Here is a 27,396-nt window from a genome sequence, read left to right as displayed (position 1 = left end):
TGGAAAGAACATTTATTATTTTTGTTTCTTTCTTTCAAAACTCATGATCCATAGAAATACAATAAAATCAACATGTACACACAAGTTTTTTTCTTAAAAAAAAAAAACCACAAACAAACAAACCAAAACCAACCTTTGGTTCAAAGAAATATTTAACATCTTTATCTTCTGAGGTACAAAAGGCACAAGACCAAGCACCCAAAGAACCCAAATTGCCCACAGCAATGTTTGCACCACTATGAGAGAGAAAACTGGGGGGTGAAGGAAGGTTGGAGGAGGATGGAAGGGGCTGGGATGACATGGAAATAACAGCAACCAAACCACAAGGATGTGTACAATGCCATTTACTTGATTTCACAGGTGTTACAGATTTTTTTTTTGTCCTTTTTTTTTGGGGTAAAGTGCCAGGACTCTCGGAGGAAACAAAAAGATGGCTCATTTCTTAGAAATGAACTGGAAGAACAAACAGAAAAGGAGGCAGAGAAACAAAAAAGCTGGAGCAGGTTGGGTTTCAGTCAACTTCTGTTCTCCCACAAGGTCTCAAGAATTCATTTCCTCTTTCATGAAACCATTTGTTTGAAACTGTGGAGAGCAAGGATGGGCAATTAGTTACAGCCACATACCCACTGTCTCACCACAACCCAGACAATTGTTACACAAAAAAACTCACTAAAAAAGCATCAGCTGAGCAATGGAGCTGCTTCACACTACAAGAAATCCATGCTGGGAGTTTTCCCCCTGCCCAAATGCAGCTGAAACACTCAGGGTATTAAATGCTGCCCTAAAGGACACTAAAGAGAATATTGCTAAAAGGATTTTACTTACCCCATTTACACCCAACCAGTACTGGGCAGGCTGCATGCCTTGTTCTGTAATCACCTTCCCCACTTCTGAAAAGATTGTACCAAAACACTGCTGTGCCCTGAAAAGTGAAACCAGAGCTGGATGAGTCAAAAAATCAGTGTGGTGATTACTCAGGTTGGAGTAAGAGGGGAAATACCTGAGCCTCCAGCTCCAGGTTCTTAAGTACTTAAAAAAAAACAAATATTAAAAAAAAAACCACTTTAATCCCACTCTGGTAATTCAGCCCTGAGTGAAGAGGAGCACTACCAATACTCAGGGGTTTTTTGGGAACTAACACAGAAACTTTCAGCTTCTAAAACAAAAGCAGCAGCTCTGAGGCTGCCAGATCAGCTCCAGCTGCCTGTCCATCACCCTGCAAACAAGGGACTTGGAAATGGATTCAGGACTCTGCTGAGAGCAAGAAAGGAACAGGAAAGGGGAAAAAAAAAAAAAAAAAAAAAAATCAAGCAAAGTAAACTTTACCTTCTTGGGCCATATTGCTGCCCCAAAATCTGGGAAAACTGTAGCTCCTCCAGCTTCTACATCACTCATCTGAGGAGACAAAGCCCACAAATTCTGTCCATTTACAACACTTTTGGTACCTGCTGCCCCAGAAGCTCAAATGCCCCCAAAGCCCTAAGAGAAATATTTCTATTTGCCCCCCCAGGAAAGGCACAAAGTGCAGAAGGAGCAGTCCCTGGGACTGCAGGTTTTTGTTCCAGCTGAAAGGTTCTGCTCAGCACCTTGTCTGGATTCTCCAGAACCCCTGACACCCACAAAGAGCCCTCAGGAGCTGGGTCCCTGCTGGGTCAAGGACTCCAGGAGAAGGGAGAGGATTTCAGAGCCAGGCAGTTTCAAGAGTTCCCTTCCATGATCCAATTAGGAAAGCAGCTAAGTGTCTGTTAAACCACATTTTCCTCAGAAATTGAAACCAGGCCTTGGGAATCGATTTGCAGGATTTAGTTTATGCCTCTTGGTCAACCACTTCAAAAACCAGACAAGCTGTCAGAAAAACCCTCACTTTCTGCACTGTTTCTGTGAAATTATCCCACTTCAAGTGCTTTGTGCATCTCAAAGCTTCAATACAGAACAGGGATGTGATTGCCTTTATTCTGCCTTTATTCTGCCTTTATTCTGCCTTTATTCTGCCTTTATTCTGCCTTTATTCTGGATTCCCTTCTGCACTGGAAGGAATTTAAACCTCCTGAGTTCAGCACTCAGGATGCTTTCACTAGAAATTCTAGATTTTACTCAAAGCCCAATGTTCTTGGAAACACTCCCATCAAAACCAGAAAAGTCTTGCACTGATTTCAGGGAGGTTTTGATCCAATTTAATTCAAAGAAACAAACGTGTCAGAGCCACTTCCCCAGCTTAAAGAGCACATTTACTGTTAATAAACACCCCGGGACCCCACATTCTCTTATTGCAACTTGGATTTCTGTTTAAAGCAGATGTTATTACCCCTCTGGTGTCCTCCTGCTTGGTACCTACAATAAAAGGGCACAAGATGCCACAGGTGCACAGGTTTTGCCCCCTTCCAACTAGAAAGCAAGTGCATGCAACTTTGCAAGTTAATACCTAGGTCTGAGCAACACAACCACTCTTTTTAGTAAGGGTGCTGGTAAATGTCTGAGATGTTGTTCTACATGGGGCAAACAAGGACAAATCACCTCTGACCATGTACAACTGGCAGAGGATAAACTGCTTATCATTCCTTTTAAATCAAGGCTTGTCCCAAACTCTGAGGAGCAAACAAAATCCAGAGAGAGAGTTTTAATTTCAAGTGTCTTAGCAGCAGACTATTCCATGGCTGCTTATCTTATCCTGCTTGTTTCAGAGATGATTTCCTCCCCTGCCACAGCAAGTCAGAAGCATTTCTGGTTCTATTTTGAGCTGCATTTCCCACTCCAAATACCAGCTCAGCCATAAATACTTTTTCAGCACAGGATTTCAGATTTGAAGTCGCAGCACTCTGAAGTTGGACACAGTAGATTAGGTGATCCTAACTACTGATATATTATAAAACAGTGTCAGAGGACTACTGGGAAAGCATCAGTGGGGTTTCTGGTTGCAGTGTACATGGTCTGGAGGCTGTAGGAAGCATGCAGCAAGTGGGATCTTTCCAGTTCTGCAGCTGCACCCCAGTCCCACCGAGTTCATGAGCTCCATCTCCTCCATTTGCTGAAGCCCCAGAGAAACTCCAGCTCTGACCAACACCTCAAATGGAGGCTGACAGACCACAGCAACATCAAGTGCTGTCCAACAGGGCTGGAAGAATGTGACTGCCACACAGGAAAGAGGTGACAGTCACCTTCTCCACAGTCACCTTCTCCACCAGCATCCCACGCAGGGACTGGATGCTTGGGCTCCATCAGCTTCTTCAAGATCTTTCCCACCCAGAATGGCTCTGAGGAGAACCTCCAAACACTTGTCTTTGGGAAATAAATAACCCAGATTCTCCTCTCCCCCCAAGGGGAATCCAAGGAGGTCAAAGATCCCACAGCACAAAAACCAAAAAGAGACCCTGGGCTCTATGTTCCAATTGCCTGCCCTGAGGTCTCAACGCCACCAGAATTCTCTCAACTCAAGGTGGGACAGCACCTGATGCTGCAAGGATCCTGAAATCCCTCCTTCCAGATGCCAGGGAACCTCTACCCATAACCAACTGCCCACCACAAGCTGTAAAAAAAAAAAAAAAACCAAAACCAAAAGATGCTGCCAAAAAAAAAAAAAAAAAAAAAAATCAACACTCAAGGCACAAAGGATCATGATACTTACATAGTTTAAAAAAGTGGCCACACGATTCCCAGTCCCTAACCGCTTGAAAGCATCTGGCTCATCTTTCTATAAAATTAAATGAGAATAAACTGGAAACTTCAAGCTCAGAGGCAGCAAAGGGAGGTACTTACATAGTTAAGAAACGTCGCTAGCCTATTTCCTTCCGATCTGAGTGTGCTGTCAAAGGGTCGCTGCAACAGACAACAACTTTAACCCCAGGCCCACACAGCCTCCCAAATCCAGCCACACACCTCCACAGCAAGGATCCTGAGGCTTCATTTGGTTGGAAGCCAAAAAAAAAGGAGCAATTGAGAGAGGGGGAGGGTTAAGGAGTGATAAACCTGAAGCACAGCTGCGTGCGGCGAGCACTGGGGTGTCAGGAGGAGGAGGAATGGAGCAAATCTTAGGGCAGAGCAGAAGAAGGGTTTGAAGGGCACAGATGTCACCCAAGCACAGTTAAAAACCATCTGTGCACTGGACTTTGACCCAAGTCAACAGCTCAGGTGAGTGAGAAAAAAAAAAACTCATCTTCAGGGGGCTGCAGACAGCACTCCCCATTCTGGAAACGTAGCAGTGACTCAAAGAAATACTGTCAGGATTTCTGTAAATGTAGCAGTGACTCAAAGAAATACTATCAGGAGCAAAAAAAAAAAGGCCTTTTTCTCTTTTTACCATGAACTTTCAGGTGGCTGCCTGTCTAGGGCTGAGGACCACATCAAAAAAGATCAAATTGTCTTCACTCATAGGAAGCAGAATTAGCATTTGTAGCAGGGTGAGAGCACATTGGTGCCAGCTTAGAAGAATTCAGAATTAATTTAAACATCCAATGTGTCTTTCCTCCCTTCAAAAAAAATGCAACTAAAACTTTTTTTACATCTCTAGTAGTCAGGAAGTCATTCCAGCCCAGAGACATCTTTAAGCATTTAAAGAAAAGATGCAATTACTGTCAAGACAGACAAATGACAAGGAAACCCATAATCACCATCTCTAAGAGGTTTTCTGGAGTTAATGAGCTTGAAGTCTATTTCAAGAAATAAAAGGGTTCATTATAAACCCCCAAGCCTCTTGCACGTTCAAATTCAACCCAAAAGAGCCAGCACCAGGGCACTGAGATACAGGGGACTCCCCAGGTTCTGCAAAATGATGGAATCAGAACGATTTGGGTTGGAAGGGACCTCCAAAAGTCACCCAGTCCAACCCCCTGCACTGAGCAGGGGCCCTCAACCCCCTCCCTGGGCAACTTGTGCCATTTTTCCCACTCCCCTCATGGAAAACAACTTTTCCCTGGCATCCAAACCCCAGGTCCAGCCACACAGAAGAACTTTGGGGCAACCAAATCTCCACGTTCTAAGCAGCAACAACCAAAATCTCCCTTGCTGGAGAGCTCCAAGGGGATGAAAAGCTGCAAGGAGATGACCAGGAGATGGGGAGCCCCAGCAGTGCCTTTCCACACTGACATCTGGGATGCACAGAGAGCCTGGAGGACCAGTCCAAAAAGCAGGATAAAAAGGCCTGGCCTTTCCCCATGACTGCAGCCAAGCTTAAATTCCAAGTGGAGCTCTGCCCCAGCTGCTAAATCCAAAAGTCAGGTCCACCCTGGCCAACATGACAGCTGAGGTCCTTGCAGTCCAAAGGTTTTGAAGGGAATTTAAGAACATTTGCTTGAGTCAGGAAATGAAGCAGCCTAAAAGCTAACAAGGAAAATTCTCTGGAGAGGCCAAAGCTAACGAATGTGCTGGAGAGGAGGGGTTATTTATTTTATTTTTCTAAAAAAAACCAGTGGTAAGCTGGGTGGTTTCAGTTCTGCTCTCAGTCACCAGGTTGGGCTCTGGCTGCAGGAACCCCTCCTGCCAGGTAAAACCACTGGGACAGCCAGGACTTATCCAGATCCCACTGAAATCCCATGGTTCTTTTTCTAGTTGAAATTACCAGACACTATAGCTCCTCAGGATGAGTAGCACCCTCAGAAGCTGGTTTAGGGGAAAAAAAATCAAGAATCTGTTCCCCTTCCAGCAACCCAGAGCCCTCTAGTGCCTAATGAGGACCCAGCACCCATGGGGTATGACCCATGATTTCCATAGTGGCTATTTTTTAATTTTTTTTTTTTTTTTTTTTTGGCAAAAAGAGGTCTCCTGCTCAGCCCCAGGCTGATCCCCCAGGGCTTGCAGACCTCAGTTTCTGAATAAAGTCATGGAAAGGGCAGATTGAAGTGCTGCCCAGCTACCTCTTAGTGGCTTTGTACTGTGCAAGGAACCAAGATAAGCAGCATTCAGATTTATTCACTGTTCTCTTGAACTTCCAGCACCAGGGAAGTCTTGCCAAAGGTCACCATGTCACAGGGCTATCTCCACATGTTTTCACAGAAAATACTTTCAACTGCTTTCTCCCCAACCCAAACTGTTCCCTCCCCAACCCCATCCCATTAAGATGTCAATAAAAAGATGATCTTACCCTTGAAAAATCAAAGTGTGGCTCGTACTGCCCTCCCATTCCATAGTTGGCAACCTACAGCATGGAAAAAAGGCAACAAACCCCCCCTGAGCTCCAGGTGAGCACTGCAGAACCCACCATTTGCTCTCAGAGACCCAAACCATGCTTTGAGAAGCAGCACTTGGTGGCCAGGTTGTTCTCTACATCACACTGAGACTGCCAGAAAGGAGGGAGGTGGATGAGAACCAACCCAAGTGCTCTTCTCCTTTCCTACTTTTAAAGGAATATTTCCCAGCAGCAAACATTTCCCAGCAGCAGCAGCTCTCTCACTACAACACAAATGAGCAGCAAGAACTTGACCACACTGTGAAAGGAGGGAGCTGAGTGCAAGAATTTTAGTTATCTGTGTGCAAACCAGGAGACACAAAGCCCAGAATTAATTTGTCAAACATTTATCATCTCTCCCACACACATCCCCACCAAGAAGGAGCTGAAAAGCAGCACCACTTTGCTTACTTTTTCTGAAGACCACAGAATTTAGGGTTTAGCTACTCTGAGGCTGCACTTAACATGTTCTCCCCCCAGCTCCCTGGGTCCTGCACTCACCAAGCTCCAAAAGGAGCATCAGGAAGGAGCAGGACCAAGGCCCAGCTCTTCTGGCACTGCTGGACCACTCCTCCTCCTCCCCTTCCCCTCCCTAACAGCCAGCCAAAGGGCAGATTCACCTGGGAATGGAGCAAAACGATGAAAAATTTGGAAAAATTCAACTTGGAATGAGGTCCTTCTTCTGCAGACTTGAAAAGTCAGTGGCAGCCATCCCCCTCCAACTGGTAAATCCCAGATTCCCCCACTACATCACCTTTTATTTCTTGCCCTCTGCCTAAGACACAAATGGAAAACCAAACCCTCCTGCCAGGTCCTTAAAGCCAGAAGCAGCTGGGAGCATCCCAGGGGTTATAAACACTTTACCTGCAGAGCTTATAAACACTTTCCCCACCCTGTGTGCTTGGCCAGCAGGGAACAGAAACCCTCAGAGGGGGTGGGTAAGAGCCAGCCTGAGTTTTTATCTCCACAAGCCCCAAACCACCTCCAGCAGCAGCTGATTTTCCCCAGGATGAAGCCTGAAAAGCCAACTGCACCCACCTGCAGCAGCTCAGCTGTTTTCACTGTCAGCCCTGTGATCTGCTGCATCCTTTGGTTCACCTTGGCCACCACAGGATCATCATCTTCCTCCAGCCACGAGCTAGGACCAGGCAAAAAAAATTAAAAAAAAAAAAAAATGTTATTTTTGGAATAACCACCAGCAAGCACCCAGTGCCCCAGGCAGATGGCTCCTTCTGCCCTCAGCCAGAGCCACGTGCCAGGCATTTTTGAGCCAGTTTTTTTGCTCCCCACCAAGCACTCCAAGTTTGCAGCTGGAGGCAGCAGCTGACAGCTTTCAGAAAAAAAAAAAACCTTGAAGCTCAACTCTTCTCTCTTACCTTTTGGATACCCTGTAGCTAGCCACTGTAAGGACACCAGTTTTGGGATCACGAACTGTGGCTCGTGCCAGCTGTGTCAAAAAAACAGAAAAAAAAAAAAAAAAAAAAATCCCAAGGGGGAAGAAACACATCAGATTCAGGTTAGGGAAAAAAAAAAATAAAAAAAAAAAAAATCATTTTCACCCAAATCAACACCTTGATTTGTCCAGCTTCAATGAACCACTGTAGGAAAGTTATAGGAAATACAGATTGTTCTGATTTCATGCTCCAACAGCAGGTGCAGAAGCACAAGGCCAATCCACCACCTGCATTTCATCCTGGAAAATTAATTAATTAATTTCATCCTGGAAAATTAATTTCATTAATCCCACACCTTGGGATTCATTAAATCCTCACCCCCTGCTTGCTGAGCAGGTGTTAAAGTCCTTTTCTTAGGCAGCTGGAGTCAGCATTACCAAGAGGCACCAACACCAGAAGTAACACGTGGAGCCTGAGGAAAAAACCCTGGCAAAGAGGAAAAAAACCTGGATGCTTCATGAGTTTCACCAGCAGGGTCCTTGGGTGGACTGAGGAAGCCTCATTCTTAATTAAAAAAAAAAAAAAAAAAAAAAAAGGGAAAACTTTGACAACTGAGCTACAAATTAGAGGGCAGGGAAATCCCCAGTGGCAATGGACTCCTGAGGGCAGCTCTCAACATCACCACGCTCTGATTTTTCCAGTTGGAAGATGCCTGGAATATCGAATTCAGAGAGGTGGGGGTCAGGTTAGCACGAGCTGAAGGTGGCCCTGCAAAAGCAGAGTTCACCTGGGGCTTTTGGACAGTGACAATGTCAGGCCCCATCACCACCTCTGTAGAAAATAAAATAAAAAAGAAAATAAAAATAAAAAAATAAAATAAAAAAATAAAATAAAATAAAATAAAAAAATAAAAATAAAAAAATAAAATAAAAATAAAAATAAAATAAAAATAAAATAAAAAATAAAAAATAAAAAATAAAAAATAAAAAATAAAAAATAAAAAATAAAAAATAAAAAATAAAAAATAAAAAATAAAAAATAAAAAATAAAAAATAAAAAATAAAAAATAAAAAATAAAAAATAAAAAATATTAAAAAAAATTAAAAAATAAAAAAAAATAAAATAAAAAATAAAATAAAAAATAAAATAAAAAATAAAATAAAAAATAAAATAAAAAATAAAATAAAAAATAAAATAAAAAAATAAAATAAAAAAATAAAATAAAAAAATAAAATAAAAAAATAAAATAAAAAAATAAAATAAAAAAATAAAATAAAAAAATAAAATAAAAAAATAAAATAAAAAAATAAAATAAAAAAATAAAATAAAAAAATAAAAAAATAAAATAAAAAATAAAATAAAAAAATAAAATAAAAAATAAAATAAAAAAATAAAATAAAAAAATAAAATAAAAAAATAAAATAAAAAAATAAAATAAAAAAATAAAAAAATAAAATAAAAAAATAAAATAAAAAAATAAAAAAATAAAATAAAAAAATAAAATAAAAAATAAAATAAAAATAAAATAAAAATAAAATAAAAATAAAATAAAAAAATAAAAATAAAATAAAAAATAAAATAAAAATAAAAATAAAAAATAAATAAATAAAAAAATAAAAAAATAAACTAAAATGTGGGGCTTGGCAGACTGGGTGGGATTTGGGTTGGGTACCGAAGAGAGGAGCTGCTGTTCACAGATGACTTTGGGTTTCTATTTGCAGCTGAGAACAAGACCTGGGACACTCCTTCCTTTGGACTCTCAGCTCAGACCACATTTAAATTTAACTCCTGCAAACCACAAACACTTGAGCTCACCCCTCCTCCCTTCCACTTAATCACAGCTCACAGAAAGCCCTTTCCATTTGCCTTTCCTTCAGAGCACGCAGTCACCATTTCCTTCATTTTGCCTCAAAAAAGCCTCCATCCAGCTCCACAACCCCTGTCAGCTGCCTTGCCCTTCTCTACAAGAGCTCTTGGCACAGCTGCTCCTGTAATTGAGTCACTGGGTGTTTTGTTCCAGATTTCTCCTGCAGAAATCACAAGAGCCAAGCTGCCTGAGCATTGCTCTTCACTTGCTCAACTGAATCACAGCTTTTAGGGTAAAATTTAGCTCCCCAAACTATTGATTCCACAGCCATTTCCAAGCTTGCATGGGCTTTTTTTCTGCATTTGGTCTAAATAAATGCAATCCCTGGCTTTTCCTTCTCAAAAACCTACAGCTGAAACCCCACAGTGCTTCCCCCAAATCAATATTTTTGCAGGTAGCACCCAGAACTTTGGGAACCCAATATTTCCATGGCAGACCTGTTCCCAGTGCTTTTCACACCAATAAAGGGCAGAATTTTCTTGACCCTCCCCTGTCAGCTCTGGTGCATTGCCTGAAAAGTTGGAACTGCTTTCTGGATGTGCAAAGATGTGGATTTTTTTTGGAAGGGAGAATAAATCCCCACTGGAATAATCACGTACAGATGTTGTTGCTTGACAAAATAACAAAAAAAAAAAAAAAAAATAATATATTGGCAAGGGTAAACTGCAGATAATGTAAAAGTGCTTGGACCCAAAAGCAGAAATTTCTTGCAAATGCATTTTGGAACAAAGGAATTGCTCATCTTTCTGAGCCCAAAACTAACATACTGCTTCAGAGCCCTGTCTGAAAGCTTCCATAATCACCAACTAAAATTTCCTGGCTGGAATTAAGCTGTGTTTCTTGAGGACCATCTCATCACAGGGCTTGCACTTCACATTCTTTCAGCAGAATTTAAAGCTATGGCTGCAGCTGAGCTACAGACAGATTTAGGAAAAATAAGAAAAGGGTTGTTCTTTTAAAAATTGAATCTTCAGACTTAATTATTTACCTGTTTACAGGGACAGATCTCAGTTCCACACTACATAGATTTAGAAAGAATTCCTTTGACTTAAGAAAACCTCAGTGAGCAAGAGCTGAGACCTTCCATGAAACTTTGCAACTTTCAGCTTTGAAAAAAAAAATGAAAAGCCAAAGCAAAAGAAAAAAAAAAATAAATCAATAGCTGCCTTATTTCAGATGTGCTTTGGTGGATAAAATAGATTAAGTGCTCCATTTACATGCTCCCATTTTATCTGAAGCTCTTGGAAGTTTTCTGGTATGATGTAATAGGAAAAAGTCTCCATTTATGGAGGTGAGAGTCCTCATGGAGACAGGAGTGTTCTGCCAGAGCTGCCTGGCAGTCACAAGTCCAGCTCCACAAACATCCCCAATTATTAATCATTTTAGGAGACATCAGTTTCTCAGCCTGTTTCTAACCAGATATTTAGGAACACTACAGAAGGGGAAATCTTGAATGGAATTTTTTATACCACTTCTCAGAGCAGGAGGGCTCAAAGGAACCATTCACTGATCCATAAAAATGTCTGATTTTTACATGCTTGTCACACCTGAGACAAAAACCAAGGTGCAGCATCTACTCCTGACCTCACACTGCCTTGTTACCAGCAAGGTAACAGCAAATTCCACCTCCAGAAAAAAAAAAAATTCCACCTCAGAAAAAAAAAAAAACCAAAAAACCAGAGAAGATACTGATGAGCTTTAATTGCATGCAGAGTCACCAGAATTCATGCCCTGGGTAACTTGGGTTGCTGATTTACACCCAGCACACTGAAGCTGTCACCTCTGTGCCCAACAGACAGCAAACCAGGTGGAAAAGGCAGATCTGACAAGCTCCAGGAGCTACTGAAGAACAGGAATGATGTCCCCACTCTGTGTTTACTGCACCACATCATTCCCAGTGTGGCACTGGGAGAACCAAGTTCCTCCTGTGGATGAACCATGGCATCTCCAGTGCCTGGACCAAAACATGGTTTAAAAAAAGAAGTGAAGGTTACTCAGAGCAAAAAACCCAAACCTTAGCTATTCTTCTAGCACAACTTTAAAAAAAAAAAAAAAAAAATACCCATTGTTCCTTCCCACTTCTGGTGGGATTTGGGCTTTGCAGTTCAGCTCCATTGCAAGAGGCAGACTTTAAGGTGCAAGGGCCATCTGCTCCTCTGATCTACCTTGTCAGGGCTCATCACCAGCTTCTTCTAAGCCATTTACTGAGAACTTTGCATAATTAAGTGCAACAATGCATAAATACCTTCAGGAGCCTGGGCTTTATGGTCCTACATCACCAGGCAGTTTCGAAATGGTTCCCTTTAGGCTCACAGCTGCAGTGTATCATCTGTAGTATGAAACCAGAGCTTTCAAATCCTTTGCCTAGGCTGTGCTAGCAGAGGTTAAAGCATGGAATTAGCAGTCATCAGTGAGATGGAAGAGGGGAAGCTTACCCTGGGCTTAGCCAGTTGTTTGATTTTCTCAATCTCTTCATCAGACATGACGTCGTAGTAACGAACGATGTGAGGGCTGTCCCACTCATCCTCCTCCTTGAAGGGAGCTATGAGCAGGTGAGGGTTTCTGTTCCCATCATGGTACCTACAAAACAGCCTTTTCTGTCTTCGAGGGGTCTGCAAGAAAATGCCAAGCACAACATGGTCTGCTCAGCCACTTCTCACTGCCTTCAAACCACAAGCCCAAGAACGCAGGCGCCGCACGAGCCATCAGCAAATCTGGGGGGTGAGCACGAGTGATCCTGCCATGTGCTGCAGATAAAAACCAGCCCGTGGCACTCAGGATGCCCCTGAGCACCAGCTGAAACCCTAACCCTTCAGAAAATTCCATCTTAATGGGTTACAGACTAAGCAAACAACTCCATGAAGAGCAAGCTGTCAAAAAAAAAAAAAAAAAAAATCTGGTTCTTGTAATTTAGGCTGTGAAGATGGAGTCAACTGATTCCCTCCCAGCACTGAGATTTTGGTGAGAGGTACTGGAGAGGGGTTGGGCAAAACAGACACCCCAGAAGGACACATTTAAGATGTAAAGGGAAGGAATAAAGTCATTCCATAAGTGTGGCAAAGCATGCCCAGCTCTCAGTAAAAAAAAAAAAAAAAAAAAAGACACTGAGGAGTGTGACACACCAATTTTCAGAACTCAGAGCTGCTTTTCTGTCTAGGATCAACAGGACACCCAGACACAAGGTAGAGATCTCAGCCTGGCCAAATAAATTTCTTTTTTCTTCATCAAACAGCTTCACAGAAGGAAAAGACACAACTTGGCCACCCTCAGGCAAAGGATAATCAGAAAATTGCCACTCTTACCAGTTTTACCCCTTCCCCTCTGCAAAGGGCCTCATAGATGTCCCGCTCAGGCAAGTAGTCAGGAGGCCTCTCATAGGCACCACTTTGCAGCCCTGCTTCTGTCCTGGTCTTGTTTGACATCTTCTCTTCTTCCTCCTCCTCTTCCTCCCTTTTCTTCTCCAGCAGCTTCTCAAAGTACCGCAGATTGCTGCCTGCTCTCTCATGAGTGCTGTCTTCATTGGAGGGAAAAAAAAAAAAAGAAAAAAACAAACAAAAAAAGCCAGTCTCAGACACAATACAACCAGGTCTGTGTAAGGAGACAGCAGGAAGTCTCATTCTTAAGGTATTATTCAGGCAAGCAAAGGCACTGGTTCCAGTCTGACCTGAAAACCAGCACTGGGAAGTGTCTGGCTTTGCAGAGGGAAGGTTGGAATCCTCTGCAAAAGGATCTTTTCAGGAAGAAACCATCACATAACTTGTATTCAGAGGAAAAAAAAAGTTTTGGTCTCTCATCCCCCTCCTTTCAGCTTTCCTGCCCCAGCTAAGCAGAGCAGAGAGCTCCTCAGCAGGGATCAAGCTTGTCTACTCCTTGCACTCCTCCCCTTCACCCCTCTTCTCATCCCCAAAGCCCAGGGACCACAGATTTCAGTCCCAAAGACATCCCCCAAAAGTCAGGAGGCTCCAAGGTCTGCATCAGCCCCTTCCCAGCCCATCTCCTGCATCCACCTCCAGATTTGGGAATGGTTTAGACAGGAGGACTGCAGGAGCATCACTGGAACCTCAGTAGTGATTTAGTCGGGAGGAATCGACCCACTAAGAAGGAATAATTCCCTCTTTACTGAGATTTGTGACACTAACACCAAGAAGAATTTTGAGGAAGAATTTTCTTCTGCCAGAGCAGAGGAAGCTGCCAACTGTTTCCCTGCCTGGTGCTGATAAGGATTTGCATTCTGTTCCCAGTGCCAAACCTTACTGCAGAGGGAGCTGCATTCAACACCCAGCCATGTGCTTGGGAGTTTTCACCTGTCTGTTGTAGTGCCTGATATTTCCTCCATACCAAGGCTTCACCCATGGCTAAAATCTAAATTAAGAACCACAGGTGGCTAAAAAAAAAAAAATTTATATGTAAAACACAGTAGCTGCTACCTGCAGCTGGGGAGGATAAAGCTCTGCAGTGCAGGAAGCAGGGAAAGCTGGGTAAGAAGCAATGCTTGTTTGCTTACACAAGAGAAAGCTAGGAAAGGAACAGAGAGAAAAGGTAAGAAGCCAAATTTGTTCTGAATATTCAGAAATACTGAAGATCTTCAAGCTCAAGATCTCAGGCAACAAATTCTCCTGGCACCAAGCAGTAAGGAATAAAGAGGAAGATGTGAGGCCAGGAGGACTCTTCAGAAGATGGAGAATTCTGCCCAAGCCCTGGGCAGCCTTGATCTCCAACTGGAGACAGCCCAGGCTTTATTTTGACAGGCTCCAGATTAATTAAGCTCTGACAGGTTATCCTTGCAGCCTGCCACGTGTCCAGGCCAGAACAGTTCTTGGCTCTGTGGCTCCTAAGACTCCCCAGTGCTAGCCCAGCAGGTCTTTTGTTCTTACCAAGGGATATCAGCCTTCTGGTGAGCTCCATGGCTCTGTGTAAATCCCCAAACTGGAACACAGCATAGCTGAGATAATCTAGGATCTCCACTTTGCTGACTCTTGTGTCTTCCCCCTCATCATGTTGTTTCAAGGCTTGTTCCATCCAGAGCACTGTGTGGTAGTAATCTCCATCATTGTAAGCAGTCTTCCCCATGCCAAAGCAGTCACCCACTGTCAAAGAGGATCTGTATTTTGTTCCTAAAAGCCAAAAAAAAAAAAATAGCTTGAAGCAGTTCAAGCAGAAGCATCTTCAAACACATGAGGCACGCTGTAAACACACACTTGTATCATCCAAAAAGGCCTCTGAAAGGCAATGCTCTGCCAGTAAGTTCTGCAGTGACCACTGTCAGAATTAAAGCCCTTAAATTCTGGGCTAATTCTTTGGCATTAATTCCTTTGGGAACCAAAAGGAGTTGAACAAACTCCAGTGTTGAGCTGTCATGGTTTCTTTTGCAGGGAAAGGCAGAGCAGGCTGACAGGTGAACAGATTTTACTGACCCTACAAACCAACACTGTCAGATGACCACAGAAACCTGACTTTATGCAGGGTGCTCCCTCCTGGAGATGTAGATTTGTGCTTAATTAAGCTGATGGTTATTTAGACAAACTGGGTATTTATCTTTCTGCAACTGTGCCTTAATTTCTAGTTGCTCCAGCTCAGCAGATAAAACAAAATAACACAAAATGCACAGATAAAACTCAAAACTGAGTTTATTGGTAATAACCTGCATATAATAACTAGAACTGACTTGTCAGCTCAACTACCCACACTCTCTACAAATCTACTCTGCTTGTAAAGTGTCTTGCTAGCAACCACAGCCTGGTTCAGCCAGGATTTTTTATCAGGATTCAGCTGCCAAAACACTGAAACATCCCAGTATTTCTGTGTGCTTCCCAAAACACCCAGAAATCAGAGTTTTAAGGGAATGCTAATTAAAAAAATTGACACTTGAGCTGGTCACTGCCGAGGTAAAAAGACCCTCAAGTATCTCAGCACCCTGCTTCTTCCTCACTATGAAAAAAAAAGAGACTTTGGAGACATTTTAAGTTCCTCTTTTTTTTAAAGCAGGGAATTTTGAGCTCTTACCTGGCAAGATCCCTCTAGAGAGGGTTTCAGGATCCAGCCTGTACGTGTCCTGCAGGCGCATCAGAGCCTTGGCAGCTCCACTCTCATCTTCCTCAGTTGGGAAAAACTGGCGTTGGAGTGTCAGGTTGGCAATGAAACCTCAGCAGGGAAAGGGTAAAAGATGTTACTTCCAGAATTCCAGGGTGTATGGGAAACCAAATTAACAAAGAGGAAACATCTGCTTTCTTTTGGGAACTGAGGTTCAGACAGTCCAGCACTAAAGCCTCTCAATAGGCTTCCAAGTTAAAAATGGTGGCTCTGTCCCACTAAAAAAACAGCTCAGAAACAAGAAAGTAACCAAAATGCCTTCATTTTCTTGTGCCAGCAAGAACCTAATGACCTTCCTTCTCCTGTATGGTTTCCTTCATAGCTTTCCTGAGTTTTCTTGCAATACCCAGAGACAACAGCACTGGACAATGATTTCAGACTCTCTACCAACTTGGGAAGTTGTGAAGAGCTTTGCAAATCAGCTCCAGAGACAGAGGATCCCCCAAGGAGGGGTAGAACCTGACTCAGGAAGAGGCTTTTAAACCTGACAAGTGAAAACAAGGAAATAAAACCCAATGTACTACATAAATATATCAAAGCTGTAGAGCAGGATGGTTGGGGAGGAGTAGGGGCAAATCCACTGGAGGAAAACCACCCAGGCATTTCCAGTCCTGCAGAAAGCAGACCTGGGAAAGGAAGCCTTTAGAAAAGTAATTAATGACATAAGTCCTCAAAAGAACTGAGGATTTTATTTCCATCTAGGATGAGTATTCCAAAAGGCAATAAAAATCTTGGCTGGGAAAATCTTTCAAGTGCCTGAACTTTAGCATATGGAGAAAAGGAGAACATGCAGTGTTCTGCCTGAAAAACACAGCCTCTTCCCCTTAGCTTCAAGGAGTGCAGTAAAAATAAACCTGCATTTTAAAAAAAAAGGAGGTGTAGAAGCAAATGCAGGCAGATACTTGGTCAATATGATGCCAAAGCTGAGATTAGCACTGGAAAAACCTGATTTAGAAGGATAAAAGAGAGGAATTGTGTATTAACCTGTCACCAACAGGCTGACAACTACATCTGCCAAGTGTTGATGCTTGGCCTTGCATAAATTCCTTCCCCAGTTCAGTACAGGTCTCCTATTTTAATTTTTTCATCTTTTTTACTGATCAGCATGGTCAAAAAGACAATGAGCACCAAGAGAAGCAGCAGACTGGGGAAGCAGAGGAGGATGTTTATCTATAGAGGAACAGAAAGCTCCAGACTAAGCACAAAATAGTAGTTGCCAACACAGCTAAAAACTTGAATAGATCCCATTCTCCCCTTGGCCCCAGAGAACAGAAGCCAAAACAATAAAACAAACCTGAGACAGGTACCAGAACTGGGGAAGTTTCACTCCCTGGGGTAACCAGCAAACAAGAGGCTGATGATAATTAAGTTTCAAACAAACTTTGCAATGATCTTTAAACCACGGCTGAGTTTGCAGCTTCCCAGAACACAAGGAGGAAAAAGCACCTGTGCTGGGGAAAAATCCTCCTGGGGCTCCTTACCATTTGTTGTGTCCTGGAGAACCAGGTTTTCCAGCTCCAACCAGTCCGTGTTCAAACGTTTCACCAGTTTGTAAGCATTGACAGGGTGTGCCAGGTACCCTTCTGGGTCAGAGGTGGACTTGCTGGTCAGGACATCCATCTTCTCAGCCCAGCTGGAATGAGAAGCCTACAGCTCAGCCTCAGAACAATTTCTGAAGTGCTCAGGGAGATTATTTGTCTCCTTTCTTGAGTCAATTACACACCCAGAATCATTTATTGCTGCTTTCTCCATCATATCCAGCTTTCAGCTTCACAAGGATGAAGTTACACTTACTTTAAGGATACACTTAATTTTTTTTTTTTAAGTTACAGCCTTATTTTATAAAGAATTTGTTTCCCTGCTTGCTATTTTCCACCTTATACAGCTGCCATGTATCTCACTCCTAATGAGTCTCAGCCATCCTGCACTTCAAAAAAATTATCTCTAGCCCCCAGTCACTGAGTGTCACTTCTCTCCCTCAGCAAATTAACAGGAGCTAAAACAAAACCCAGAAGCTTTTCAGCTTTACTGAAACTAAACCCCCCTTCCAGCTTGTAATCTCCAACTCAGAAAGCTATGAATGACCCAGGGTTCCAAACAGCTTCACATAAGCACAGGGAAGTATTTTCAGGCTACCTGGTGTCTTCTCTCTGCTGTGATGTTGCAACAGAACAAAAAAAAAGTTGTTTTTTTTTTCCAGGGACACCAGACTAACATTAAAAACCACCCTTTTTTAATTGAGACTTTCACTACTTCTAATATTAATCTTGCAAAGTAATAAATACTGTTAAGTTTTAATCTCTTTCTGCACCTGACAATGGGCTTTTGAATCATTAAACAGCTCTCTGGAACCAACAGACAAAATACTCAAGTGTGTAAATGATTAAATCTGAGCACCTCAGTTACAGAACAGCTGCCTCAGGGCAGGGCTCAAATATTGACACAGTGGTAGAATATTCTTTCTTGCATACCAGGACACCAAAATAAAGTCAGCTGAAATTTAAACACATTATAGAAGCACTTGCACACATCAGTCTATGAAAAAAGCACTTTTTTTAAAAAGGAAGCAGGTTAATACATATATTGAGCTGATATTCTCTTTCCAATACTTGTCTTTTTTTCCCTCAAAAGGGCAGCTTTTCAAGAAATCAGTATTTGTGTATAGAAGTAACAAAGAATTTGGATCATTTCACTGCTTCCTAGCCCTGTCCTCACCCTCCACTCCCCAGAAGGGAGCTCAAATTGCCACATACAGCCTGGAGTTTAGAAAAACTCTGGAAAACCAGGGCTCCATTTCCAGGCACTCAGCTCCTCTGAACCTGGACCTCATTTGGGCTATTTCAGTGGCACACCCTCTTAAATATTACTTTCAGCTAGATAAGTATTAACAGCCCTCCCAAGAGACAAGAGAAAATATGGGTTGTCAGCAAGAAATGATGTAAACAATCAGGATAATTCCTGAGAAGTGTCCCAAGCAGGTGGGTGGCTGAGAGGAACAGGCAGGAGATGTCCCTGAGAGCATAAAAAAAAAAAAGGGGGGGGGAGCTGAAAAAAGCAGCTGGAAAATGTTGCATGGAACAGCAGGGAGCACTGGGATGGGAGAAAAAAAGGGAAAAGGGGGAAGAATCCAGCAAACAGGTCCTAAAGTTAAAAGTAAAGTAAAAAAGTAAAAAGCAAAAAAAAAATAAAGTAAAAAAGTATCTGAAGCAGGACCCCCCTCTCTGCAGGTTTATGGGGATAAATTACAAGGTGGTGCCTGAGGTCTCACTGGGATTATTTGCTGAGGAAATTTTAGTAGGATCTGATAGGAAAGTGCTGAGAAAAAGGTGTGGGGTGCTGAACCCAGGTTAAGCCATTTTGTCACCTTTCATGAGGCAAACCCCTCCCTTTACCTTTTTATCTGAGAGAGTTTGTTCTCCTCTGCCCGGATGTATTCCTTTAGAGACTGGACCAAGTCTTTCTCTGCATAAATCAGGTCTGTCATTTGACCTAAAACCAGAATTATAAATGTTTAAGCAGACCTAAAAAAGCAACAGTTCCCAAGAGCACAGCAGACAGCCCCAAGATGCTCTCAGGCTACAAAAACCACCACAAAGAAACACCAAATTCAGGGTGTGCACACATCAGTGCATAAAAAACCACAAAATCTGTCCAAGGGAAGGTCTGGCACCCAAATGCTTCAAGGGTTTTCAAAAATCAGAATTTCCATGGCTCAGGCAGCTCTGCTGTCACCTTTTCACTGCCTCTGAATGAGTTTTAATAATTACAACTGCACAGCAGACAACCAAAAAAAAGAAAAAAAAAAAGGTTTGACATGAACACAGCCCTGGAGTCAAAGCAATGCCAGATTAAAGCAGCTGTTGTACATAAGAAATTATTAGGCTAACCACTGGCATCACTTAGAATTACAGCTTTTCACTAGGGGTAACTGTGGAAACACAACATTAAGCCCAGAGGAATTTCAGACTCATGTTTCTGGACTGCCACACATTTTTTTTTTTTCTCCTGAGCAGCATTAGTGGAAACGGTTGGGGTGTCAATCCTGACCACCCTGACCAGTTTTTTCAAAAGCACCAGCACTGAAAGGCCAGATGAGATTTACAAAAAGCAGCCACTGCTTTAGTTTCAGCATTCCCAAGTAATTAGTAACTTAGCATGATTAAGAAGATGGAAGTCAGCAGGCTGGGCTATTTTCAAAGTGAGGAATGGCTGAGGAATGGTTAAGTGTCCAGAAAAGGTGACCCTTCATCCCAGTAACTTTGGGTAAAAAGCTGCTTAAGAACAAAAAAAAAAAAAAAAAAAAGACCAAATTAACACACAGTTAATTAAGGAACTGCTTAGGCAGCTTCGGAGCACTTGAATTCTTTAAGGTTTACTCAGGTCTTGCAAAATACATAAAAACCCAGCATCATGCATTGGTTCTTTCCATACCTATGGAGGTGAAGAACTCTGCTTCTGTGGGACTGATCAAGAAAACCCAGGTAAAGAACACCAACTGCAGCCAGGGCTTCATTTTCCAGCTCAAATCTTCCTGATAGCTCCAATCTGTAACAAATTAAAAGGAAAAGGAGGAGTAAAAATTAACTTAATTGTGAGGGGAAAAAAAAAACCAAGGCTTTAAGCTTCAGTCATTTTGCCCTCAGGAGAACTATTTATGTCCTTGAATATTGAATTCTAATCAGTAAAGCTTGAAAAAAGTTGTCTTTAGCCAGGGGAGCTGTTAATGAACCATTTCAAATGCTATCTGGTAGGCTCCTTGGGGTTTACATGGAAAAACCCACATAAAAGTAGTAATGGAAGCAATAAATTTATTCCCAGAGACAGTGAGAACAAGGTCCTCCACCAGCTCAATACCTTCCACGTTCTGCTGCTGGAAAATAGGAGAGTATGTAAAGTTGTGTCACATTCCAACAAAAATAAAACTCTAAATTAAACTGTCAGACCTGCAGCATGCTGTGAGACTCAGCTGGAGAAAAACTGCCTGAAAAGACAAACAGTGGGAAAGCCAGAAAAGAGAAATGTTGTAGTGGGGAAGTGGCAGGGATGGCTGGAAAAGCTGAAAAGTGAAATTTCCAGCTCTGCTTCATTCAGGATGCACCATGCCAGCATTCCAAGCTCTGGGCACAACCCTGGTGACTCCTGGATTTCAAAAACAAACTCCCTGTGTTTCTGCTTCCAAAGCCAGCCCTGGGGAGGGAGCCTGAACCTGACTGCTGCATTTCTAGAGGGCAGGGAAGGGAAAGGGAGCCTGAACAGGGAGGCAGAGAAGGGACCAGAGAAGTGAAATAAGGGATGCAAGGTCCAAAGAAAAGAAGCTGCAATTCTCCTGGTGGGTCTGCTGGGCAGGGCTGCTTCTTCCAGAGGAAGATCCAGGCTTGGATCAGCCCAGAGCTCCCAGTTCTGTGAGCAGGGACCCCTCAAGGACCAGGACTGCTCCTCAGCAAACCCTGAGCTCTCCCAACACAAGTGTTCACCTTAACCCCCCCCCCCCCCAAAAAAAAAAAATCATCATTCTTTATCTACTCACTGTAACTGGGGGAACTGGTGGCTGGGAATAAACACTTGCAACCCACTTTTACTCCAAATACAGCAACCAAGATGCAGCTGCTTGGGGCAAAATGCAATCACTTGTATCTGATGAGGAAGGAGAGGGAAAATACAAGTTGCAAACTAAACTTTCAAGCAAGTGGTGTTAAAATAGGGTCATTGTAGAAGAGCCCCAGCTCAGTGTTCCCTTTGGCTCCACACTGCCTGCACCACATGAGACAGAAGGTGAGAGCTGGGTACCACCCTTTCCTTCTGGGTTTTCCAGAGAAAACCTCATGTGAGCTCGGTGACAAGACCACCAGAAATAGCTCTCTTCTCTGCTACTTATTACCACATGGCAAGAGGATTGTTTTCAAATTACTCTTGGGATGGCTTTAAAAAGACTACAGGAGGAACCAGAAACATTTACCACAACAGTTTGCAAGCATGAGTAAGCAGGAAAATGCCTCACAGCATCATCCCAAGTCTTCTCCTTTCTCTTCTTCTTCTTCTTCTCATTCCCCCCCCCCCCCTTGCAAACCACATATTCCCAGACTGCTTGTTTAAGTTAGCTGGGAACCAGGAGATGGGTAATCTGAGAATTGAGCAAAGCTGAATGAACAGTACCATGCAGAGGGCTGCCAACACTTCAAGCCACAATAAGTGATGTAGCAGAAAGCACAGCAAGTCAAGAGCACTTGGGAAGTACATTAAATTTGGAGATATTAAGAACCAGCTGTCCATCTGCACTGTCTGCCATCGTTTCATGGAGTGGTTTTGTTGTTTTTTTGGTTTTTTTTTTTTTTGGATTCCCTATAGAAAGCCTGGCAAAACAATTACAAGGGAATTTTCCAGTTCCAACAACACAACCCTGCCTTCTCCCCATCGTGTTCTCCCAAGCCTGAGGCTATCTGCCAAGAAGAACACTTACTCCAGCTAGCAGCTTGTCTTTGTAGCAGATCTTTAACAGCTTTGCCATCCTACTCACTTTTCCCTGAGTCAATAAACAGACACCTCAGGAACCAGAAGTCAGCTCTTGCTTGAACAAGCAGGACACCTGACTGCTGGGGTTTGCAGATTGTTTGGACACATTCTTCTCACAGCTGTTACTGGGGAAAAAAAACCAGCACAAATAATGGATGACAGGAGGCTGGAGAGTATGTTACAAACCACAGCCTTGGCCAGCAGCAGAACATGTGTGCACACACACACGTATACATGGGAGCCCAAAACAGCTGAGCTGATTGTTAGAAAAAAAAAAAAAAAAAGAGGGTAAGAGAGGCAGAAAGGACATCACCACCTCCTACCTCATGCAATAAATTGAGGTAAATGTTTATAATGAGTTTTATTCAAGGAGAGACTGAAGAATTCAGTTGCACAGCAATGCCAGGGAAGAAGTTTGTGCCTGTGCTCCTGGGTTTGGTTTTTTCAGCAGTGTCTTCAAATGACAAAGAGATGCTGGAGAGGGGAATTAAAAATCTCCTTTTAGTGAAGTGAGAATAATGACATCCCTAGGCAATAGAAAGCCACCTATTCCTCCCAGAAAAGTACTTATACCCGACCTGAGAGGCTGTTCTCTGCAACACAGAGAGCTGAACAGCTCTGCATCCCCTAACAAATCCTTAATGCTTTGCTTCTTCCCTTTCCTTTTTGTGCCCAGCCAGCCAACCAAACCTATTCTGAACAAAGAACACTTCAGGACCTCACTGAATCATTGCTCCCACTATCAGATTCAGGGAGCAGAAAGAAAAAAAAAAGGTTTTCCCAGAGAAAATAGACCACAAGTTAAACCAAAATCTTTATCCAACCAACTTTCTAAAAACTCTGAGATCAAGAGGATGTAAAAAGATGGACCTGTAGGAGTTACTTGCACATCTACCAAGGTTATCAGCTCCTCCCTGGCTCTAAATTTCATATCCAGTCCTAGGGAATTCAAGCCAGCTCCCACACAAGCCAAAGGGAGGACTTGTTTTCAGGTCAGAAGAGGAAAAAAAAAAAACCTAATGCTCATCCAGCCCCTCAGGGCTCCCATTTCTGAGCAGGCTGATGGGCTGCAGGCTCCTCTGCACACCACAGAACAAGAGCTAAAAACTGGGACTACCAAAAGCAAGTCCTTCACCCAAGCTCCAAATTTCCCCAACCACCTTTGCAGGAGAATTAAACTAAGTGGAACCGACCTAAAAACCACTCCACAAAATGTAAAGAATTATTCACACCCCTTATGATGGGGTCATGGCAGCAAATCAGGCCAGGATGTGTGTGTGTGTCCCTCTCAAAATCCAGCATCCAGCAGTGGGTTTTTTCCAAGCAATTAGGACAGAGTGAATCAGTTCCACTCTCAGCCCCATTTTGCTAGAGAGAAATCAAGATTGTAAAGACCAAAACACTGTTCCAAACCTGATGAATATACCATTTCTCTGAACCATGACAATACAGCAGCTTCCAGCCTGACCCCTCTGCTTGCCTGTGCTATTAAAAGACACCTGGAAAACCTCTGCTGAAACAGCTGCTTGATTTGTGCCTAAATTTAAAGCACCAGATGAAATCTAAGCAGCAGATGACTCCTTCAGAGTCACCTCAGGCCACAGATGCCTTCTTGGCACACAAAAAGTTGAGGCCCCCATGCCAGGCTCTGAAGAATGGGCCATCCTCAAATAGGAATTGGGATGGAACAGGTTTCTTTGGGCTTTCTCCACACACCAGTGCCTTATTTCTTGAAAACACAGCAAGAAGAACTCAACTCATCATCTGCCTGCATCCCCCTTCCCTTCCCCAAACAACGGGGTTTCAAAAGGAGGCAACAACTTCCTATCAGTGTTGATGGCAGGAGATAAGCAGAATATTTATTTCATTTAAGCAGAAAACAGTGCAAACAAAACCCCCACGAGATTGATTATATACTTAGAGACAAAAGAGAACTGTAAACACATTTTTCCAGGATGCTGCCAAGAGTGAGCTTCTCTCAACACCTCTGTAAGAAAAGCAGCCATAAAAAAAAATACCCATCCAGCTTGTAGCAGGGTTCCCAGTCTTGCAGACACATTAGCCAGGAGATGCTTGGCACATGAGAGCAGTCATAAAGCTATTTAAAAATCATTAAATACTAAGCAAACATTGATTTTATCCTAAGAAATCAAACCTACACCATTGGCTAAGCCTTTGAAACAAGTAAATCAGGCCCAGAACTCATTAGCCACAACTACTGAGATGCTCAAAGCAGCTTATGCCAACACCTTCCTTGCCAAAGGGCTTTAAGGTGCATCTGAAAACAATTATAGCTGCCTGTGAAATAATACAACAGGAGGGCCTCCTATTTTTTTCAAGGCAAGCCAAAAGAAAAGGAGGAAAAGCTGTTTATTTGCACGCATTGACAAGGATACAGCAGAGTCATGCAACCCTGCACGTGTTCTAAGACAGAGTGGCCTGTGTTACCCCTTGTTATAACCACCTCAGAACCACCAGCATTTTAATTAGCTCAAGTTTTTTTATTTTTAACAAAAAATATTTTTTCCATCCCCCAAGCAGGCAAGAAAATTCATGCATCTTACTCTGCAGTGTCTGCAAGCTCATCCCATCTGAGGCAGGCTAGGATCAAATCCCAGTTGCTGCAGACAGCAGGATTTCTTGCTCTTTTTCCACCAGAGTTTATTTTTCAGCATTAAAATTTAGGCTGCATCTTACTGTACAAAGTCCATAATTTTAATATCTCATTATAACATAACCTTCCATATGCTCATACAGCATTAAAAAAAAAAAAAACACTTCCTGCTCAGAAAGTTGTTCTGTTTTTTTTTTAATATAAGATCAGTGAACTGCTTCTTTCACTTAGTATCAGCAACTTAATTAAAATCAGACATTAGCTCAGAGGTGCGGGGGCTGACTGACTCTATTCTGAGCTCACCCCAGAACATGCCCCCCACCACACTCCCTGTTCTCATTCCACAGACATATAGAAAACCATACACAAAAAAAAAAAAAAAGAAAAAAAAAATATTAAAAAAATCAGAACTAGTCATAGGAAAAATATCTGTGTTTACAGCTCCCTCCGTTGGCAGATTGCCAGCAAGCACAGCATGGAAATTATAAACAGACTGGATTCCTGACTTCAACCTAGACTGAAAACCTCCTTCCACCAAATGCTAAGGGATGCTCCCTCTGCTGTTACTGCCTTTGAAGCACACACTGACACTCAGAGCACTGCTTCTCAAAATAGGATACATTAAAAAACGATTCTCAAGAAACTGTGGCATAAACTTGAAGTAAAACTCTTGCCTGACAGAGTCCCAAAAAAATGAGAATTTATAATTGAAGAATAACTTTCTTCCTGTGAAACCTCAGTGGCTGTGGGTATTGGATGCTGTGAGTATTTCCAACATACCTGCAGGATTATTTCCTAGGTGCTTAATGCCAGAAAGCTGGAGGATTATTACCTTGGGGAAGATGGTGGCCTTTCAGCTGAGCTCCACCCTCACAGAGCACCTGGAAAATTAAAGGGACAAGAGGTTTTGTTACAAAACTGCTTTGTGGGAACAGCTCCCTGCTGAGGAACACGGGGAGATTCCTGGCTGGAATAAAGCAGCACAAAGTCAGGCAGCTCCATATTTACACATCCCTTTTCCTCCTTGCTGCCAGGTTACAGGGACGTTCTTTGCTGCTGGAAATAAAATCATTCCTGCCTGGTTAGATGCATTTTTTTGCACACAGGGAGCTGCTGTGTCCCAGCTGAGCTGGGGGAACACTCCAGGTAGAGCCTTTGGCTTCCCCTCCAGCTTTGCACAACCCTTCTCAGTTATTGCAGCACAACCACACACAACACTCGGTGCCCTTCTGCACACCTGCAGGCTTTTTTTTTTTTTTTTCTGGAAAAATAAACCTCAGGTTGAAGCAAAACAGGACAGCAGTGGAACAAGCAGGGTTTGAACACCTTTATGGAGCTTAAGATGTTGTTTGCCCTGTCTGGAAGCTGCAGCAGGATGGAGGTGCACATAGAACCATTAATAATTGTGCAGAAGTGTCACAATACACCCAATGCAGCTGGCACTGGAATATTTCTTCATTCCGTGGCAACACCGGTCCCACCCAGACCCAGAGGGCAAGGAAAAGGGTGAAGCAGCCCCGTCACCTTCTCTGCTGCTGCTCCTAACTGCACAAACCCAATCAATGAGCTCTAAAAATCTCATTTTCAGCTCCTTTCTCCCCCAGCTACCCCGCAATCCCCCGGCAGCTGCCACTTGCTGACCCCGCTAATGGGACACAGCTCCCCGGGACCGGCGAGGAACGGGTCCCCGGGGGCCGCTGGAGCCCGTAACGGGACCGGTACCTCCGGCTGCCCGAACCTCAGCCCAGCCCGAACCCCACGGCGGGCAGGGACAATGCCCCCACAATGGCACCGGGGAGCCCCGAGGAGGGACACCCGAGAGTCCCGGGGGGACACTGAGACCCGATGGGGGGGGGACGACACTGAGAGACCCGATGAGGGGGGGACGACACTGAGAGACCCGATGAGGGGGACACACAGAGAGACCTGAGGGGGACGACACTGAAACCTGAGAGATGGGGGGGGGGGGCACTGCGAGTCCCGAGGGAGAGGGGGGAACACGGCGAACCCCGATGGGGAGGGTGGGGAGGGTGCGCACCGGGTGCGCTGAGCTGCCGCCCCGCAGCCTCTCAGCACGGGGGTCAACTGCACCTGAGCCCCCCGCAGCCTCCCGCAACCTCGCAGCCTCCCGCAGCCCGGCTCAAGCCCCCCGGCTCACCCCGCTTACCCGGTTCAAGCCCCCCCATAACGCAGCTCACTCCGCTTACCCGCTTCAAGCACCCCTCAGCCCGGCTCAGCCCGCACCTCCCCGCAACCCCTCAGCCCGGCTCACTCCTCAGCCCGGCTCACTCCGCAGCCCCCCGCAGCCCGGCTCACCCGGCTCCAGCCTCCCGCAACCCGGTTCAAACTCCCCCGCAGCCAGGCTCACACCACTCACCCGGTTTAAACCCCCCACAGCCCGGCTCATCCCGCAGCCCCCCGCAACCCCACAGCCCGACTCACCCCGCAGCCCCTCTCGCCGCCTTTCTAGAACCGCCCCGGCGTTTCCAGCCCCGCCACCGCCTCCCGCCCGGCCCCGCCCCGGGCCCCGCCCCCGGCCCCGCTCCTCTGGAGCCGCCGCCACGTCTGAAGCGCCGCCCCCAGCCCCGCCCCCCGGGCCGTAATGCTGCGAGTAGCGGCGCACAGTTAGCAGCCACACACACACAAGCACACACACGCACACGCACACACGCGCACACACACACACACACACGCACACACGCACACACGCACACCCGGGCCGGGGTTACCGCAGGCGCGGCCGGGGGGCGGGGCAGGGCGGGGC

General features: G+C 44.0%; 1 protein-coding gene across 21 annotated transcripts; it reads right to left on the bottom strand.

Moving 5' to 3' along the window:
• Nucleotides 1–116: 116 nt before the first annotated feature.
• Nucleotides 117–27,142, bottom strand: P4HA2 (prolyl 4-hydroxylase subunit alpha 2). Of its 21 annotated transcripts, XM_071758420.1 has the most exons (17): nucleotides 27,010–27,040; nucleotides 25,465–25,513; nucleotides 19,940–20,053; nucleotides 18,901–18,997; nucleotides 16,990–17,141; nucleotides 15,422–15,559; nucleotides 14,293–14,532; nucleotides 12,721–12,932; nucleotides 11,854–12,030; nucleotides 7,534–7,604; nucleotides 7,196–7,295; nucleotides 6,074–6,127; nucleotides 3,754–3,813; nucleotides 3,623–3,688; nucleotides 1,327–1,395; nucleotides 826–922; nucleotides 117–582 (listed from the first exon to the last, which is right to left on the bottom strand). In XM_071758420.1, the coding sequence occupies exons 1-17, from the start codon at nucleotides 27,037–27,039 to the stop codon at nucleotides 512–514; spliced, it is 1,797 nt and encodes a 598-aa protein (XP_071614521.1). In that variant the 5' UTR covers nucleotide 27,040; the 3' UTR covers nucleotides 117–511. The 21 variants fall into 21 exon arrangements, with proteins under 21 accessions (XP_071614521.1, XP_071614504.1, XP_071614515.1 ...); XM_071758403.1 differs by lacking the exons at nucleotides 3,754–3,813; nucleotides 27,010–27,040 and adding an exon at nucleotides 27,075–27,142 and having other exon boundaries at nucleotides 25,413–25,513; XM_071758414.1 differs by lacking the exons at nucleotides 3,623–3,688; nucleotides 27,010–27,040 and adding an exon at nucleotides 27,075–27,135 and having other exon boundaries at nucleotides 25,413–25,513.
• Between the last annotated feature and the right edge of the window lie 254 nt (nucleotides 27,143–27,396).

This window comes from Heliangelus exortis, chromosome 15 (genome assembly GCF_036169615.1).
Source record: "Heliangelus exortis chromosome 15, bHelExo1.hap1, whole genome shotgun sequence".
Lineage (NCBI taxonomy): Eukaryota > Metazoa > Chordata > Aves > Apodiformes > Trochilidae > Heliangelus > Heliangelus exortis.
The sequence above is the reverse complement of the archived record's forward strand: the minus strand, read 5'-3'. Positions and strand labels throughout refer to the sequence as shown.

Coding starts and splice junctions, on each gene's coding strand:
- P4HA2 (XM_071758420.1), bottom strand. CDS start 27,039: ATGAGCCGGGCTGTGGGGGGTTTAAACCGG. Junction 25,514..27,009: donor CTGTGGGGGGTTTAAACCGG/GTGAGTGGTGTG, acceptor TTAATTTTCCAG/GTGCTCTGTGAGGGTGGAGC. Junction 7,296..7,533: donor AGCTACAGGGTATCCAAAAG/GTAAGAGAGAAG, acceptor GCCTGGTCCTAG/CTCGTGGCTGGAGGAAGATG.